General features: G+C 46.3%; 1 protein-coding gene across 8 annotated transcripts in view; it reads right to left on the minus strand.

Moving 5' to 3' along the window:
- The window catches only part of FLT3LG (fms related receptor tyrosine kinase 3 ligand), a 619,298-nt gene that overhangs the window by 227,207 nt on the left and 372,291 nt on the right, over positions 1 to 19,800 (minus strand). For all 8 annotated transcript variants that reach the window (XR_011260435.1, XM_069606286.1, XM_069606316.1 and 5 more), the window contains one exon: positions 11,773 to 11,826. Coding sequence is in view for 7 of the 8 variants with exons in the window: in XM_069606286.1 (XP_069462387.1) it covers positions 11,773 to 11,826 (54 nt within the window). In the remaining variant the exon portion in view is untranslated. The remainder of the gene's footprint in view (positions 1 to 11,772; positions 11,827 to 19,800) is intronic.

Genomic DNA, 19,800 nt, shown 5'->3' on the forward strand with positions numbered 1-19,800 from the left:
GTAATGCAGTATCTCCGCACGCTCAGCTCTTGGGACCCCGTCTCCCGTGACAGTCTCTATCCAGCACGACTTTAACGGCATGCCGCTTACCTACCACCGGGGAAGCAGGAGAGTTAATCCCCCTCCTTTATCCACTCCACTGAAGTAGACTGAGTGATACTATTCGCTTGCTGTGTGATGATCCAACCACAGCAGCTTTTCTAACATGGGCCCCACATTCGCACACTTCAAATCGACAAGCCAGAATAGCGACTATATCTGTCACCATTACTGTTAAGGGGTTTAAGTGCCTTGACTCTAGAAGAAGGCTCTTTCACACTATATGCCGAAACGTCCATGAACCCCAGCGCAACCATGCAGGTGCCCTTTGGGTTCTTCCCCCTGCTCGGGGTCTGATTCAATGTCCGGACGTCGACTTTTTAAGGTCACCCTCTAGCCTGGCTGAAAATTGACTTTTGGTGTAAAGTAAACCTTGTGAAGGTTATATCACCTAAATGAAACACATTGAATATGTTTTCATATATGAAAGGCACTAGAACATTTCTGTATTTGGAACTTCTGCATGTCAAAGCCACTCAAAGTAATGCATTTGGTGTTATTTAGGAACTCCATGCTCACCTGTGAAAATAACGAACACTGTTGTGACTGCATTTGACATCTGTATGTTTTTCAAATGATCTGACAAGTTGCAAAGGCATGATGCAATGCCTATGTTGCGTTTTGTCATGAAGATTAGCATGAAGTAAATGTCTGATGTTCATTAGCCCTACTCTACATATCATTTGTACAATGTCCAGATCCAGGAGATGATATGTACTGCACTCTGTGACTTTCAAGTTGTGCGCTTTTCACATATGTTACAAAGTGCATGGGCCTCGTTACACGGAAGGCGGTAGACCATGGCGCTATTAGCGCCATGGTCGCCGCCGGTACCTTACCGGGTCCGCCTTGGTGGATGGCGGAATTGCCGCCATATTCCAAGGTGTGTGGGGGCGCTAATTCCGCCATCCAACATTGCCCCTTCACCATTGCCAGTTAGCCCCATAGGGCTACATGTTAATGGTGAAGGTGCTAATTACGGTACCGCAAATTGCGGTACCGTAATTAGCACCAAGGTCCCTTTGCGGGTCCCGTACTTAACGCCTGTAAAAACCAGGCGTTAAGGGAGGACCCGCAAAGGGACCTCGTAGTAAGGCGGTAAGGGTTTACCGGTACCGGTACCCTTACCGGTACCGGTAAACCCTTACCGCCTTGCGTGTAATGAGGCCCCATATATTTTAAAACATGAATATATTTTTTAAAAAATGGGTCAGTCATGAGTAATAAACTGAACACCATTCTCTTTTGAGTTTCCACTGTATTTTCTGTACACAGCGAGGCATTGCTTGCCAACTAATGATATGCTGGCAGACAGCCCTACAAGAAGTAATAACTGCATTAGAATAAAGTGCAATAGATTAGAAATCACATAGACAGGACCCCTTTCCTTGTTTATAGCCTTGTAATGACCCAGTGGCACTGGGAAGTCAGGTGCCAGATTCAGTGTTACAGGGTTGGTGGCAACCCGCCGGTAGCACTGGCGGGTTACTGCCAACCTCGTAATGAGGCCCATAGTCTCATATTTCCTGTGGGCTTGCAAACCACTACTATCGAGAGAAAAAAAAAACATTCTGAAGCCTCTAATCTTCCTATTATGCCTTTTTGTTCCATGGCTAGTAATTCTGCTTTGATCTCCTCTCGTACTGTGACAGGAATGCTACGCCCTTTATGCTCAACCAGCTGCACACCAGGCCTTAGTCAAATACTGTGCACAAATCCGTTAAGTCAGCCTATAACTCTCCTGAAGATATCATTAATGCTGCTAAACTCATCATTATATGCCATCACCACTTCTTCCGTATTATGGTGTAATTTCACTGTAGCTTCCTTTGATTGGGCCAACACGTGAGTGGTGTGCTGCCCTTGTGGAAGACATTATATATATGTATATATGAGATACATTACTCCCCATAATCACATTTCTGATGCTTGTATCTGCTTAGATTCACATGCTGTGCATAGGCTGACATCTAGTGGAAGCTGCAGAGTATTACAGTTATTGTTTTTGATATTCGAAAAGGGACTTCGACAGGGCGTGCCAGTAATACTATCCCTAGTGTGACGTCCACTGTACCCTAGTCCTTCATGCGTCAAGGTCCCTCAGACTGTCTTTAAAGTCCAGTTCCAAGTGCATCCATCCTACCAGCCTAGCTTTATTTGTCCTGTATCCCTGTAGATTAATGCCGATTTTTCCCAGGATTTTGTACCCTCCGAAAATGCAATCAACAATGTTTTGTGCAGGGCAGTATGATTTGTACTTGAGTCTACAGACTTTTTAACAGATTTTCCTTCCACCATGATGCAGGCTATAGGACTCTCTCTTTCTCCCCTGACATCTTCTTCAGTTGCAAGCACCACCTCATCTAGGTTCTCGCATAGGTCCCCTACTGGCTATGGGGCACTTATGTTCCTACAGCACTTGGCCTTGTGGCTTCTCTTTCTGCATTCCCTACACATCCTCCTGATGGCGGGGCATTCCTCAATGCTAGCCCAGTGATATGAACTATCACAGCTAAACATGTCTTTCTCTCCCATTGATTCTGTGCCAGATTCCCCTTAGTTGTGGTCTTGCTCTTGCCCATTAGTTTTGTCGGCACCATGTGGATTTCAGTGGTATTGGTTGCTTTGTTGTCATTGTCAACTCCGGGGTCCTCCTCTCTTGAGATTTCTTCTCAAGTACTTTCACACTCCGTGCAGCATGTTCCACTTCTTTCACCACTTGTAGCACTTAATCTAAGCTGGGGTCTCCCTTGGACCATACGGCATCTTGGACCTTGCAATCTGTGTATTCGCCACAGTTGCGTATCTTGGGCAGGCCCTTTAGAGCTATCATGGACTGCTCTACTATTTCTCCTTCTTTATTTTCATAATGTTTTTTAAACATGTTCAGGTACTTTCCATATTGTGTGCTCGTGCATCAACTTGACTCATAGGTGGCAGATTTTAAAATGTCTCCTATCCCGCCATCCCGCATTCCATAAAAAGGAATGTTTACCTTCTTGATTCATAGTTGGTGCCATATGCCTCTTGCTCGTTGTGTTTAAAGCCTTCACATCATTGCCTCCATGGTACCGGTAGTCCATCAGGGGAAGCAAGGAAGACATTCCATATTGGTAAACATTGGCTGTTTGCCTCCTCTAAATGCACTGTGAGAGGTGTTGACATGTGCTGCTGCCTGTGCTGCAGTAGTTGTTTGTGCTTGTGCTCTTTTGCGCCCTGTGGTGACTTCTTCTTGTCCTATAGAAATGGAATCAACAACACCAGTCACTTGTACTCCTGTAGTGACCTGGGATGGCTGTACTAGGTGTACTGTTGATTTAGGGTTTTTTTGTCTGTGCGCGCTAGGGGCTGAACTGCCCTTCTGTGCTTGGCGTCTTTCATTTATCATCAGGCAGCGCTGCAGGGCTGCTGTCACTTGCTTAGCTTGATTGTTGTCGTTGTCTAGTATTGCCTGCCAACAAAGCTCTACATTCCCCATCAGCATTGGGCGTCAGTGTCCTGTGTCACCAGGCAACAATGTTCCACCCTCATAGCATTGTGCTTGTGTTGAGCCAACCCCTGCGGCGGTGCAAGCTTGCACTCTGGTCCACACTTCACTGGTGTCCTTCTCAATTATTTTTTAATGGGGGGTCTCTGGCATTCAACACAGTGTGGACCAGCTGTAGTGGCACCTGTTCTTCTGCCGTACATTGGGCTCACTCGACCACTGCTTCTCTTCTGGACACTACACCAATTCTGCCACCGGAATGCTTTTATGTCTTCTGGTGGGGTTGCCATATTGTCGCCAGCTGAAGTAGCCACTACACAATGAACGCTGTTCATCTTCTTTACTTGTGTAGGTGCAATTAAACACCACCAAAGGTGGACCTCAGTAACATTCTAGAACCCTTCCTTGCCAACATCATCACATTCTGGGGATGTGATCAAGAATGCAACAAGTGTGTTTCCCAGGATCACATAGACTGGTCAAGTGGGGTCGCCTGGCTTTGTGTTCAGGTTTTCTGTTGGCTTCTGATTACACATGTAGACTTTGCATCTTTAGCTTTGTACCAACACGCAATGTTGTCTCCATCGTGGTATGGCAATAGTAAACTAGTAGCCTGTGCATGGGTGCCAACGTCTAGATTTGTTGTGTTAGCTGGACTGGGAAGAATTCTAAAGCTCATCCTTTGACTGAGCTGGGAGGGACATCAAAGGAAAGCCCAACGTCACGCAAACTAGCAAGGAGATGCGTAGAAGGTGGGAGCATGGACGCCAAGACCTACGTTTCAAATTGGTCCTTTTTAGACTTCATATGAAAATGTTCTCTTGTTCGCCATCTTGTCAGTCCCAAATATTCCAAAACGCTGAAGGAACAAAAATAGACAACCACTCTGAAAATACTGAAAATGTAGATTAACTTTATTCAAAGTCATACAGAAACAAAGATCTCGAGTTGTCTGCTGTAAGAGTGGAGGAGATGTGATGAAAAACAGTATGCTATAACTCACATCCTGATATATTCCTTTAGAGTATTAATAGTTTAATGTTCCCACTATAAACAGATCAATACAAGTACCAGACTGCAGTGTCATGGGAGCCTGAAAGCCAAGCCTGGATTAGCATATCACCTTTGATATGGGTCATCTCGATATGCCTTTCATTTCTTCCTTGATCACCTGCCCTATTAAACAATGTTTAACAACCGCATGGATAGTGTTGCTATGCATGGCGTGAACGCAAGCTGCGTTTCCACAAAAAACACTAAACATACATAAAGTAATTGACTGCAAATCGTGGGCTTCCGTTTCAGAAAACCGCTGTTCTTTGTAGCAGAGTGTCTTTTTTTATAGGAAGGTTGGAATTGGTATCGAGACTAACAGTGCAGGATCTTGCAGAGCTGATTGTATGTGTTCCACCCAGGGGCGTTGCTAGGGGGGGTGGCTAAGGGGGCTATAGCCCCTGATCTTTTGGTTGTAGGCCCGGATAGAATCTCAGGAGCTACAGCCAAAAGGCTAGCTAGCCCCCAGTCCCAACAGTTCCGACATCAGCATAGCCCCGGGTCTTTTCCAGACCTAGCAACTCCCCTGGTTCCACCCGAGCTACCACAGGTTCACATTCTACTTTGAGCTGCAAACAATCCATAACTCAGGGTACTGCTACTGGTACTGGGTAGGGGGTTGAAATAAATCACTGCCCGTGGTCGGCGCCACTGTATGAGGGTAGTTCTGAGAAGGCGGTTGCACTTGAATCACTGATTTGGAATTTGAGAGATGAGAGGGTGTGAAAGGAGGCTGCTCTGGATAGGAGGGCTTGCTCCCTGGCCATAAGCTTTCCTCAAAAGAGTTAGGTTTTCTTTATAGAAAGTTGTGTATACCCTGAATAAATATGCATACATTTGCATGCCAAGTGCAACTTGTTGGTAGTGATTGAGTGGAGCTTTGAAGGGTTTACGAAATGCTGTTGTACATTCTCGCTTCATTGATCCGCCTCGCTGACGAGTTTGTGATAGTTTCTAAGTTCTCATTGTGGCGATGAAGAGCTGCATTCTCCCCTCCAATGCCAGAACTGTGGATGACAGTGCAGGACAGTGCTAAGAACATCACAGTCACGTTCGCGCTGCATTTACTTCAATTAGTACATAACGTGGGGACATGTCTGCAGCAGTTAAGAGGGTTAAGCTGGGCAAGATAGTTGGAGGGCTTCACAGTGGTGGGGGTTTACATGTAGGTATTTTACTTGTAAAGGAACATTCTGCAACCAGTGCAGATATTGCAACAGAAGAATGCACCTCACATGCTACTGCCGGTTTGCACAATTGGTGTGGAAAAGAAAAACGTAACACACATTCCATAATCCCCCTAAGTGAGAGGACACTATTTACCTGGCCATGCGACTTCAAAATGAAATGGCATGCTTGAAAAGGTTGCTGTTTCTGTATGTTAATTAGACAGCACTTGGCACTGCACTTTCTGCCCTGGTTTACGTCCATTATTGTGCACTACAGGCATGATGGGCTTTCTGGTTTAATTTTTAAGACCGAACAAATTCCAAACTTTAAGACATACTATAAAAGAGAGTGTTACCTCAACAACATTTAAACACATCAGGGCACATGCTCAAAAGAAAAAGAGAGCACAAATCAGAGATGCAGAGCAAATGCGCGAAAAAATGAGCAACGAATACTTGCGCATGGTTCTCAGAGATGTGCATTTCACAAAAGAGCAAAATGAGCACAAAAGAAGTGCAAGGTGGGCAGAAAGCATGCACATCAACCCAATTAGGCAGGCACAAGGGGACTGCACACCACAAGGGAGCAAAACTGCTCTAAAAAGCGAATTCCCAAAACTTGGCCTCCTCATGTGCACCAAAAAATAAACACTAACATTTGCTCCTAACACAAAGAGGAGCAAGTGCCCTCAAAAAGTGGGCAAATGCAAAGCTAACCCATACAGGTGATGCTACACTGCCAAGAAAAACACCATAATTACTTAAGGGCAGCACATTGATTCTGCCACTGTTTTCAGAAATGACTGGTGCAGTCGGCATCCCGCAGTAGCAGAAACTCATGAGTTGGCTAATGAGTGCAAGGCAGAATATGAGGAGGGTGAGCCAACTTGAACTGGGACCTCATATGGCCGCCTCGTGTCACCTTTACCCATGCCAGGTAAAACTAGATGGTTTCAGACAATGGAAGATATCCCTTCCTCGACCCCAATCACCAATAATTTGTAGCGTCAACTTCAGATGTCAATGTTGCCAGAGCATGCCCGGTGAGCAGTTACGTAGCCCACCTTTGCCAGACGCCACCATAATTGTCCATGGATATGACATGCGGATATGCATCTCTCCCCCAGTTGTTGATGAAGAGCATCAGCTATTCTGGCCACGTGGACCCATAATATTCTGCCCTTGAAAGACTCCCCCGATCTGGCATGGCAGGGGACTAATGGCACCCTGGGGGGCATGGCAAACCCGGGCGGTCACTCGGCCCGCCCTGCCCTGAGGCTGGCCCTAAGCATGAGCAGTGTGTGACATGCCCCATTACTTGCGTCTTTCTTTGTGCCATTGTGCTGCCACTTGCGCTCCCTTCCGTCAAGCGCATTTTTTTGGATTGTTTTGTGAATAGGAGGTGCAAAGAGATGGTCAACAGCTCAAGCGCATCTTTGTGCCATTGTGCATCTCATTGGAAAACACCTATTTTGTGAATCTGCCCCACCGTCTCTAGGGAGATTTCTTTTTTTGTTAGAAAATCCAAAAAAAATGGAAGAATTTCAGGTCTTTAGATATTATTATACAGTAAGGGCCCGATTCATGGAATTTCTTGCACGGTTCAATGTGACTTTAAAGTGACTTTGCACTGCAGGCACAAACCCTGATTCATGCAACTGTGAAAAGTGTATTTTTGCAGTGCAAAGTCATTTTGCACAGCAAAAATCCACTTTGCACAGCTTCATGAATAACGGTTTGTGTCGGCAGTGCAAAGTCACTTTTCAGCAGTGTAAAGTCACTTTGAACCGTGCCGAAAATTCCATGAATCGGGCGCTTTGTGTTTTTTATCGAGCTGTGAGTATTGATGTTTCCAAGTTACTCAAATATTGGCAAATAACTTTAAATACATGTGTGGAGGATCGCACAGTTTGGTCACTTGAAAAAGTTATGATAACAATTGTGCTGTCAGAGCTACAAACTATTTGCAAAATCGCATTAAGGTGCAGAATTGATTGGCAATCTGAAAACCTAGTTTGCAATGTACAGTGGAATCCTAACTATGAAACTGCAAAGTATGGAATACAGTGAACAAAAAGAGAAGTAGTCACAGGGCCAGAGGTAGCCTGGCCTATAGGGAATTCTGAGGATTTCCCAGTAGGCCTCTGCACCGCTTGTGTGTGGTGTTTCCACATGTTCCCATAGGAAAATGGTTGGACTTGCTGAAAATGTGTAACATGGGTCCACTTTGAAAAACCTTTGCAGGGCCTCTTCTGGTTCCCAGTCCACCCCTGCACAGGGCAAAAGCATGGAATCCCAAGTAGAGATTTGCACAACATGTCAAACTGCGCATCAGTTCAAAAGGTGACATTTATCAGCAACTAACACCAATGGTCGCATTATCGTAACACTTGAAACAGTGCAAATAATTGAGCACATGCATTCTGCACCAGTGTTGCTCCTTAGTTAGCACGGATAGGAGCAAACTTGTTTTGTCCCAATTTGTATTTTGTTCAAACCTTTGTACTAGGAGTGATAAAATCCCCTGCCTGGTCCGAGATCTACCAGGGCCGTGACTCAGGGGCCCAGGTGACACTGTGTGCTAGTGAACCATGGGCCCCAGAGGTGGAATGGGGCAGATCCTCTGGTCACCTTTCCTTGGTGGTTGACCCCTGCCAAATAACCTTTCATTACAACAGGTGTTGCCACTGCTAACTAGCTCAACATAATCTTTTTTAATTAAATACGTACTTCAACTTGTTTATGGCTTGCTTTGAATTATGATAATTAGACAGCAGTTCTTCACTGAGCGTCGCATTAAATAAGACATTTAAGTTTCCAAATGCCGGTCATTCAGCAACTGGAATAGGGAATTTGATGTTTGCAATTTCCCAAATGCCGGTCATTGAGTAAGGGGAATAGGGGATTTGATGTTTGCAATTTCCCAAATGCCGGTCATTGACTAAGGGGAATAGGAGATTTGATGTTTGCAATTTCCAAAATGCCGGTCATTGACTAAGGGAAATAGGAGATTTGATGTTTGCAATTTCCAAAATGCCGGTCATTGAGTAAGGGGAATAGGGGATTTGATGTTTGCAATTTCCCAAATGCTGGTCATTGAGTAAGGGGAACAGGGGATTTGATGTTTGCAATTTCTCAAATGCCGGTCATTGATTAAGGGGAACAGGGGGTTTGATGTTTGCAATTTCCCAAATGCCGGTCATTGATTAAGGGGAATAGGGGGTTTGATGGTTGCAATTTCCCAAATGCTGGTCATTGAATAAGAGGAATAGGGGATTTGATGTTTGCAATTGTTTGAAAATCCTTAATAGCAACGTATTACGTTCTCCTAGGGCCTGATTTACAGAAGCATTTTACAATGGTGCAATCCCATAGGAAAACACTCGGTGAAACAGGCCCGTAATGTGTTGATGCCTTGTTTTTTAACGTGTCACATAAAGAATTATTTTTTCGAGACACAAAAATGTGCAAACTTTGAAGTACGAGACAGCTTTTCACTCAGGCCCGTGTCTCTGGTGCATCCAACAACACGACTGAACACTTTAAAATCTGCAGAGAACTATCCAACCCATCCGCATTCTCCTCCTCACCTCTCCCCTCCCAAGCCCTCTGCAACGCATTGGCCACCCACTTTGCCATAAAAACTCATGATATCCTGAGCACCCTTGCGCCTCTCCCCCATTGCCTCCTATTGCCTTCCAGCCTTCCACCCTCCTTCTGCCTTTGTCTTCTCCTTCTCCCCATCACACCTGTCGAGTTCACCAGCATTGACCGCTCCATGAAGGTCGCCTCCAAACAGGTTTCCCCCTGCTCCTCCAGAACCATTAAGGACAACATTGGTTCTCTTGCCCCTGCACTTGCTGATTTCTGCCACTGGATCTTTCCCCTCCTCTCTAAAGCACTCCCTTGTTTTCCCCCTCCTGAAAAATCCTTCAACATACCCCACCTGTCCAGTCAACTACTGTCCCATATCCATAACCTCCTTCCTTGGAAACTCCTGGAGAAGCTGGTCCTCCCCCAACTTACCTCACACAATGAACTTTTCAGCTGCCTCCATGATCATCAATGTGGATTCTGAGCATCCAGAGGCATGGAAAGTGCTCTTCTGAGCACGTGTAAAGAATTGCTTGCATCTTTTGATTCAAACTCTCCAGCTGTCCTCATTCTACTTTGTCTCTCTGGGGGTTTTCACATAGTCAACCGCTCCATTCTCATAAAATGGCTTCATGAAACTGTGGGTATCTTGGAGAGGGCACTGGATTGGCTGTCCTCCTTCCTCAGGGACCGTCCGTCCCAGGTCATTCTGGGCACTTTCTCCTCCCCTACCTCCTTCTCCACCTATGGTGTCGCGCAGGGGTCCATCCTCTCCCCCTGGCTCTTTAACACCTACCTTGCTCCACTGGCATACCTCATTTTTACTTTTTCCTCTAACTTCCAGTACTACGCAGATGACATACAACTATTTTTCAAACTTCCCTCTGTTCCTCTCCTTACTTCTTCCATCATTCCAGAATGTCTATCTGAAATTCATTCCTGGTGCACCTCCAACGATCTGTGCCTCAAGGCCAGCAAGACTGATATCGTTCCGTTTGGGATTCCTGCTCCCTCTTTATTCCCCTCACTCTCGTCTCCATCTAGTGGCTCTACCCCATCGCCTTCATCCGAAGCCAGAAACCTCTGAGTCATCTTCGACTCCTCTCTCCCTCCTCCCACACATTCAGGACCTTGCCAAGATGTCCCATTTTCAACTCTACCTTCCCAAATGAATTCTCCCTTTTCTCACTTTCCCCCAGAAGCTCAATGTCTCCAGGGCTCTGGTTCTCTCTAGGCTAGACTACTGCAATAGGATTGTCCTGAATCTACCCTCCTCACTATGATGCCTCCACCTAATCCAGAATAGGGTAGCGAGATTTATCCTTGGCCTCAAGCCCAGGCACTGCATCTCTCCTGCCCTATAAACTCTCAACTGGCTCCCGGTTGCTGCAAGGATCAAAATCAAATCCCTTTGCATCATATATAAGGCTGTGGTACCAAATCACTCTGTGTCAAGCGCTCAATAAACAGGGGGTCTGTGGCTGATCCCTCTCCTCAGCTGGCTCCACCTTATGGAACAGCCCGCACACCCCTCTTCGTCTTGAGCCAGATCTCATCAAATTCCAGAAGCTCAAGACTTTCCTTTCCACCTCCCTTTCCCCTCCTCCCTTCTCTGCTAATCCCACAGTTGATGCGATTGGTGATCAGGGCACTTATGTGTCCCACACCCAATCACCTTCAGCCTCCGCCCCCTCCCAGCACTTGCCTTGGCACCCACTGGCCTATGCACTTGAACTGCACTTACCTATTTATTGGCAGAAGAGCAGAAGACCACTCCCTAGCACTTACATCTGCTGCTCACTCACAAGCACGGGCACCCCTAGCACTTACTCCCAACTCCCTCTTCCACCCTCCTCCCTCTGCACTTGCACGTTCTGAATGCTCACAAGGCCTAATAGGTCTGTCTTTATCCTCAGTGTTTAATTGTTTGCTTTTTTTGCCTCAAGCCCGTTTTCCTTCCATGTTGCCCTGTGGGCGCTTTAAAACACAATTCACTTGCTGTATAAGCACCTTAGAAATGCACCATAGAATAAATAAATACACCTGGCGCCAGATCTGTTTGATCCACAGCAGGCACAATAATCGCTCACTTCATCTCCTTTATAAAATAGGCGAGACCTCAAGGTGGGAGAACTCTTGGGTGTGTTGGTGCACGCAGATATCAGGACACTTTTATCAGCTGAAGAACGGGAGCACATTTCTTTTGGGAGAGGTGCAGTTTGCTATATGATGGTGTGCACCTTTAGCACTTCTCGGCTGTGGATTGGGAACATTGGACATAGATTTAGCATACTTTGCAAAACACACACGTGCACATTTATCTTCATAAACAAGTCCCTATGTCATCAACTCCACCATATCAAGACTCACCATTTGTAGGTTTGATATTACAGATACAGGGTAATCCAACGGCAGATGGTCAGACTGTAAAAAAAAGACAATGCAGTGGGCAGGCAGAATGAGAAAAACACGTTTTTTCAAACACGACTTTCAGCCTTATACCATGCAAACAGTGCACAACAAAGTGCAACTCTTTGAGAAAAAAAGAATAGCATTAGGACGCTTTATCGTACATGAATTACTCTCCAGTAATCCCTTCTGTGATTTTTCATTCTGTTTCTGTTTCATCCAGGCTTCTTCAGAAGCATTGCATCAACATTCATCTGCATTGCCGTGTGGAGCAAGTAACTACAGCCGATTTTAAGGCCCACCTGATTCTTACTGAAATTTCACACTCACTGACTGAGACTAAATCTGATACTGGCCACAAGAAGTACAATCCAATCCAGTCAAGAGAATATGGTGTTGAGAGTCAGTTATTTTTGTAATTGTGTGTGGCTCGGAGGATAGCTCAGGGGCAACGCATTTGTATTAAATGCAAGACAGCACGGGTTTGACTCTTGCTTCTGCTCTTAAGGCTGTAAGGTGCTTAATAAAAGTAACATTTTATTCATTGGGCATTTGTATGGCGCCTATACACAAGTGTTTCCAGATGCCACAAGACAAGACGCAGTGGGGCAGGGGGCATGGGAATCACAAAAGTAGAGCAACAAAAACGGTTATATTGCCCTTGTGATAATCCTACTGTGCAAGTGCATGGCATGGTGGTAGGTTGGTAGGGGGTATAGGGCGATTTGCAGGAGTGGGGTGCGCCCAGGGGTGTGGTGGGGGTGGGCAAGTACTGGGCGGGCCAGTGGTGGCAAGTGCGAGGGGAAGAGGGGGGAGATGAGTGCAGTGGACAGGGAGGACCAAGTTGGGCTAGTACAGGGAAGAAGGCGCAAAGGCAAGTGCTGGCAAAGAATGCTGGGGGACTGGCAGGGGGTGGTCTGGCCCCTGTATGACTCTGAAGGGACCAGGCCCCAGTCGAAGCACAGAGGGAAAAATTAGCACAGGAGGGAGAAATGTAAGCAAGAGGAGAAAAGTAGAGTCTTGAGAAATCTCCGGAACTTAAGAAGATCTGGCTCAAGTCTGAGGGGGAGAGGCCATTCCCGAGGGAGGATCCAGCCGAGGAAAGGAATCTACCTCCCACTCTCTGCTTGGAGAAACATTTGACCTGCAGAGAGTTGGAGCCAGAGGACCAAAGGACTCTGGCTGGGAGGTATTTAGGGAGGGAAAGCTGAATGTAAAGCGGTCTCAGGCCTCAGACAGCCTTGTAGATGATGCAAAGGGTCTTGAATTTGATCCTTTTAGTCACTGGGAGCCAGTGGAGAGAGTTTAGGGCTGCAAAGATGCAGTCTGTGGGCTTGAGGCCAAGGATACATTTTGCAGTACTATTTTGGATTAGTTGAAGGGGGCGAAGGGAGGAAAGAGGCAGATTGAGGAAAAGTCTGTTGCAGTTGTCTAACCTAGAGCAAACCAGGGCTCTGGCGACGTTGAGCTTCTGGGGGAAGGTGAGGATAGGTAGAATGCCCCTGAGGAGATGCTACTGAAAGTTGAACTTCTTGGCAAGGTCTGTGATGTGTGGCGAGAAAGAGAGAGAAATGTCAAAGATGATTCCAAGGTTTTTTGCCTCACAAGAGGGTGAGGGGAGGGGACCCGGGGAGTCAGGTCAGGGAGTGGGGGGGGGACAATGAGGAGGTGTCCCAATAAGAAGGATCTCTGTCTACTGGCATTAAGGCAGAGACCATTTGCAGAGCACCATGCCTGAGTAGCAGTCAGGAAGTCAGGTATGAGAGATAAGGGGTAAGAGGTAGAGGATGGCAGCTTGAAAGAGAGCCGTGTGTCCTCTGCATAACACTGGAAATTAGGGGAGAAAGTAGAGATCAGGTGGGCCAGAGAGGCCAGGTAGATGTTGAAGAGCCATGGCGATAGGATAGAGCCCTGAGGGATGCCACAGGCAGAGAGTGAGGTGAAGGAGATAATTTGCACTTGGGGGGGGGGGTCTGTTTGAAAGGAAGGAGATAAGCCCCGCCAGAGCCCTGTCCGTGATGCCCAGGGTATCATGAAGACGGTTTATGAGGATGGAGTGGTTGATTGGGTCAAAGGCAGAAGAAAAATCGAGGAGGATCAGAACAGATGGAGTGTTAGAGTCCAGGTTAGAGAGTAGTCTTAATGGGTGTTTAGGAGAGCGGTTTCCCTGCCTATGGCTGCCCTGAAACTGGACTTGTGGTCATGGAGGCATCCACTCACTTTGGTGTGGATGGTCAGTTGGGGGATGACCAGCTTCTCCCTGAGTTTGCCCAAAAAAGGGGTGGTACATATAGGCCGATAGTCAGCCGGACAAGAAGGGTCAGCAGACTTATATTTTAGGAGAGGGTTCACAAGGGAGTGCTTAAGGGGTTGAGGGAAGGAGCCATTGGCAAATTAATGATTGCAGAGGTCAGTCAAGGCTGGGACAAAAGAGGTGGTGTTGTCCTTGATGGTTCTGGAGCAGCAGGGAAGAACCTGTTTAGAGGAGACTTTCATAGAGCGGAAAACACTAGAGGTCTCATCTGGTGAAATGGGAAAGAGGAGAGTATGGGGGGAGAAGAGGGTCCAATGGGGGTGAGAAAAGGGGACAGCGGGGGGAGCAGATGACAGAGAGAACAGGATGTCCAGAGTTTTGCAGGAAAAGTGGGCGGCCAGTGCAGAGCAGAGGGCCTGGGAGGGAGGAGGAGACTGTGGTAGGATTGTCAAGTTACTTGCAAATTTTAAAGAGGCCAGCCAGGTTTTTGGTGGCTCCAGAGATGTGAGCTTGGACATGAGCCCTCTTCTTGGAGCAGATGGAGAGACAATATTGCCTTTGGAGTAGGTGGCAAGCCAGTTTGTCAGAGGATGAGCTAGCTGCCTGCCACTTCCGCTCTGCAGCTTTGCACTTGCATTTCAAAGCGGTCTAGTCAGAGACATACCAAGAGTTTCACTTGGACACAGGCTGCATGCGGATCCTCATGACGGGGGCAAGGACGTCCAGGTTGTTAGAGACAGAAAGATGGAGGTTGGCTAGAACAGAGTCAGAAGGAGAGTCAAATGAAGGTGGGGGAGGAGGAGAGATGAAGGAAGAGGCAAATGCAGCGACTGACACATGCTTCATCGGTCGAATGACGGAGAAAGAAACCGGCAGTGCGGGCCGGAGGCATCATCAGGGGACAGGGAGGTCAAGGTTGGAAGAGAAGAGAGAGTGGTCAGACCAGGATAGATGAGTAGTAAGAGGGTTGGAGTGAGGGATATCTGTTGAGATAAGAGCATCCAAGGTGTGGCCGGCAGAGTGGGTTGGGCCAGAGGGAAGGCTAGTGAGGGAAAGAGTGTTGCAGAGGTCACAAAAGATAACAGTGGTCACATCAGGAGAGTCGAGATGGATGTTAAAGTCCCCAAGGAATATAATTTTGGGGAAGGGGGCAAGAAGAGAGGAAGACAGGTCGGCCCATTCTGCTAGGAAGAGGGAGGTTGGTCTGGAGGCCTTTAGATGGCAGAGAGAGTAATAGAGATGGTAGGCGAGACAGAAAATCTGCAAACTAGGCTTTCTTTTTATACTTTATTTTTATTGTGATTTTGGTAAACATAATACCTTACACAAATTCATTCATAATAATATGAAGCACAGGTCCATTCCATCAAGTAATACAATCAAAACAATCTTTAAAAAATGTACAGCATTAACACAGACCAGTAAAATGTTATCATATAACATTGTTAAAAGAGCGTGTCCTAATGCATCAACCTTTGTCATTCATCAAAAATATGTTTACAAAAATTAATCAAAGCTAAAAGAAGAGACATTTGTGTGCCATTCATTCGCCTCTGCCAAAGGTGGCTATCAATAACAGTAAAAATACAATTGACATGATGTTTAAAAAATACTACTCTAAAATCAATCAATGCTTTACACTCAATAACCAAGTTTGTTTGTTTGTTTATTTATTTGTATTGCGCGCCAGACCCAAGTGATAAAGTGTTTCAGTGACAAAGTGAAAACAAAGTCGTTCTCAATTCATGTGGTATGTGCAATTGGCGGCCTAAGATCTCAAGTGTTGGCAGGCAGTTAAACCACAATTTAAGGTATCATCTACGAGCTGAAGGTGACGGAAACAGGTAGGTATGGCCTTGGTTGTTCCATAGGAGTGTACATCAAACTCTGTTCCTTGTATCGAGGCAACCTTTGTAGATCCTCCATATTCAAAATTCTATCCCAAGTCTTAACATTTTTTTTTTAAACAATCAACAAGAGTGTCATTTTTATATCCGTAAGGGAGATGAAATTCAAACATCTCTTTCTAAAACTCTTAATACAAATATTTTATTATATTTGAGGTCAACATTTTTTTTTTTTATAACACGCTTCATGCCCGACAGCATCAGAGCGCACATAGAGACAACAAAGACAGACGTGGGTGACAGGTAGAAGAGTAAATTAGCAAACCAATCAGTCAGACGATTACAACAAGCAGTAGAGTCAGTCAGGAGGGATGTTGAAGAGGTAGGTCTTCAGCTTTTTCTTAAACTCTGTTGCCGTTTCTGTGGTTCTGAGGACATTCGGAAGGGCATTACAGGCAGTCAGCCCAAGTATGTGGAAGCTGCAACCTCCAGCTTTTACCAGCCTAAACCTGGGCTGCACAAGTCTGAGTTGATTCTTGGATCTGAGGGTGCATGATGGGGGAAACAGGGCTTTAAGCAGTCAGTGAGGTACTTCGGAGCTGTATTGAGTACACACTTGTGAGTAAGTGTAAGAATCTTATGTGTGACTCTATGCTTCATGGGAAGCCAATTAAGTTCCTGCCTGGAAACTGGTATGTGAGCCTGTTTAGATAAGCCAGAAATGGCACAAACAGCTCCATTCTGAGCGATCTATAGTGCGGATAGTTTGGACTGGGACCATCCACTCAAGGGACTGTTACAGTAGTCTAGGCGGGTATTGACAAGGGCATAGGCTAGGATGGACACATTATTGCGTGACACGAATGGCCAGATATTGCAGAGCAGTTTATTGATGAGGCCACAAGAGGATCTAATCTGGGAGACGTGCTGATTTATTGTGAGTTTGACATCCATTGTGGCACGGAGGGTCTTCACTATCTTGGCCACAGGGATAACAGTATTTGAGATAGTGAAGCTGTTACACTCCGACAGCAAGGTCTTAAGTTTGGGGCCAGAGGATACAAACAGTAGTTCGGTCTTTTTAGTGTTGAGGGCCAAAGAACTAGTTGCTATCCAGTATTGGATAGCAGAATAGGTAGTGTTGAGGTTCTGTAGCACCTAGGCGTACAGGCACGACAGTTTTATGATGACCTGAGTGTCATTGGCACAGTGAGTGTACAGGGCACCCAGGCACTCTAGAAGTGTCAGGAGGGGGTTGATATACATGTTGAACAAAGAGGATGAGATACAGCACCCGTGAGGGACACCACGTGTAATAGGTGCTGAACTAGAACGGGCCTCGCCAATGGTCACTCTAGCATTACGAGGGCCAAGAACTGTTGCGACCCATCGAGAATCCAAGCTCGAGCAGCCTACTATGGATTGCAGTCTGTCCACCAATAGAGCATGATCCATCAAATCAAACGCAGTGGATAAATCGAGGAGCATTAAGAGTGCTGGTTGGCTGTGATCAACAATATTCAACAGGTTCGCTTTAAGGTCTAACATGGCAGTCACAGTGCCATGTCTGGCTCTGAAACTTGACTGATGTATTCCAAGGATGTTGTTCAGTTCAATAAAACTCAGGAGTTGTAGGTAGGTGACCTTGTCCAGATGTTTGAGGAGAAACAGGACATTGGTTATCGGGTGATAGTTTTTCGCGGACATGGGATCAAGGTTGTCTTTCTTCAAAAGCAGGGTGATTCATCCCTCCTTAAGGAAGAGCGGCACAGACCCCTCGGCAAATGAAAGGTTGACTAGCTTAGTCACCTAAGGACATAGCACATTAATGCAACCAATAAAAATTGCAGAAGGGCAAACATCCCCCGGCATGAGGTGGGTTTCATGCTAGTGACGATCTAGGATATAACAGTCTCAGTAATGGGAGTAAATTGGAATTAAAATGTATTAGGGACTATAGTGAATTTCGGTTCAGGAGAGTCAGATAAGAAATCCCTCGCCAAGTTATGTAAATTCCTAGTAATCTGAGTTCTTCCGAGGTCCAGCTCTGGTGCAAGGCTTTCTTTTAAATTCCTGCAAGATGGCGAACAGTTCCTTAGAGCTGGATTTAGCTTGTATAATCCTACAGTTATAGACAGAAGATTTGGGTTGTATAATAGCTTCCTGGAACTGTATGACCAAAAATATACAGAGTTGTGGGTGAGGGATTATTACTCCAGTAAGGTTCAGCTGACCATTTCTAGTGTCTAAGGTTGAGAACGGTGTAGTTAAACCAGCACTTGCACAGTGTCTCAGATTTTACACAACGATTTATCATAGGTGCTAGGGGGTTAATGGCCCCCTCAAGGGTAACAGTAAGGTTACAAGCTAATTCATCGGATTTCTCGCAGTTTTCGAAGGAGCCAAGCTTACATCTAAGCAAGGGGCTAGTTTTGCAGGAGTGCTGTTCTTCCAGTTCCTAGTTTTAATGACTAATATTGGATTAGCATCTAGTCTTGCTGGAGGCACCAGGATATTTACACAGAATGTGAGCAGATGGTGGTCGGACCAAATGCAGGGATTACTAATGAGATTCAAAACCATGAGAGGTTGCAAGAGGACCCAATAAAGGGTATGCCCTCCACTAGGTGTAAGTACGGTCACCCACTGTGGAAATCCTATGGCGCCGAGAGCACCCAGAAGGAACAGAGTAACAGTATCTGATGGGGAAGCATGAAGTGAGCTCTGCCAAGTACTCAACGTTCTATTTACATACTCATGATTTTTAGAAAAATGTGCCACTCTATTTCCTTCAGTATTTACTAATGAATCCACACAATTGGTCATATCGTTACCATCTACTAAGTTACCCTCTCTGAATGGGCGGACCTTTTCTCTTCCCTCCTGGTCTCAACCACTCAACTCCTCCTTCTTGGAGACTTTAACATCCACCTGGATGTTTCCTGTCATTCCTCTGAACTCTTTCGTGACCTCTGTGACTCTCTCACACTCTCTATTCTCACCTCTGGCCCGACTCACTCTGCTGGGCACACTCTGGACGTTCTGATCTCCTCATACCTTCCCCTTTCTATCCCTCTCACCACTCCTCTCTCCTGCAGTGATCACTTTCTCCTCTCCGCCCAGCTCACCCTCTCCACCCCAAAGGCCAAGCCAACTCCAGCACTGCCACCTACCTTCTCGGTTATCGGACCCAAGAAGCATGTGTCAGCTGAAGCTTTCGCTGCCACTTTCTCACCCCCCGTCCTCCTTTGGCTGACTGACACCCTGACACAGTCCTTTCCATGCTCCACTCTGCTATATCTGATACTCTCTATGTTCTTGCCCCTGTCATAAGGATCCGCTTGAAGCCCAAAGCCAACTGCAATTCCTGGTACGACTCAGACCTCGTCACCCTCAAACGCAGGTGCAGGGGGGCTGAGTGGAAATGGGGTGCTTCTGGTACATCCTCTGACAAACTGGCCTGCCGCCTGCTCCAAAGGCAATACCGGCTCTCTGTACACACCAAGAAGAGAGCTCACATCCAAGCCTGCGTCTCTGCTGCATCTAACAACTCGGCCGAAGTCTTTAAAATCTGCAAGCAACTGGCCAATCCTGCTGCAGTCTCTACCTCTCCTGTCCCTTCCCAGGCCCTCTGCACTGCTCTGGCTTCTCATTTTATCTCTAACATTCAGGACATCCTGTCCTCTCTCTCTTCCTCTCCCCCTACTCCTCTACTCCCTGCTCCTCCTCTGACCCTTCTTTGGCCACCTCTCATCCCTCCTTCTCTGCCTTTCCCCTGTTCTCCCCAGATGAGGTTTCTAGAGAAGTCCGATCTATGAAAGTCTCATCAAAAAACGTTCATCCTTGTTCCTCCAAAACCATCCAGGACCACATTGACTCCCTGGCTCC

The sequence above is a fragment of the Ambystoma mexicanum genome, chromosome 1p (assembly GCF_040938575.1).
Source record: "Ambystoma mexicanum isolate Mex_15411 chromosome 1p, UKY_AmexF1_1, whole genome shotgun sequence".
NCBI classification, from domain to species: Eukaryota; Metazoa; Chordata; class Amphibia; order Caudata; family Ambystomatidae; genus Ambystoma; species Ambystoma mexicanum.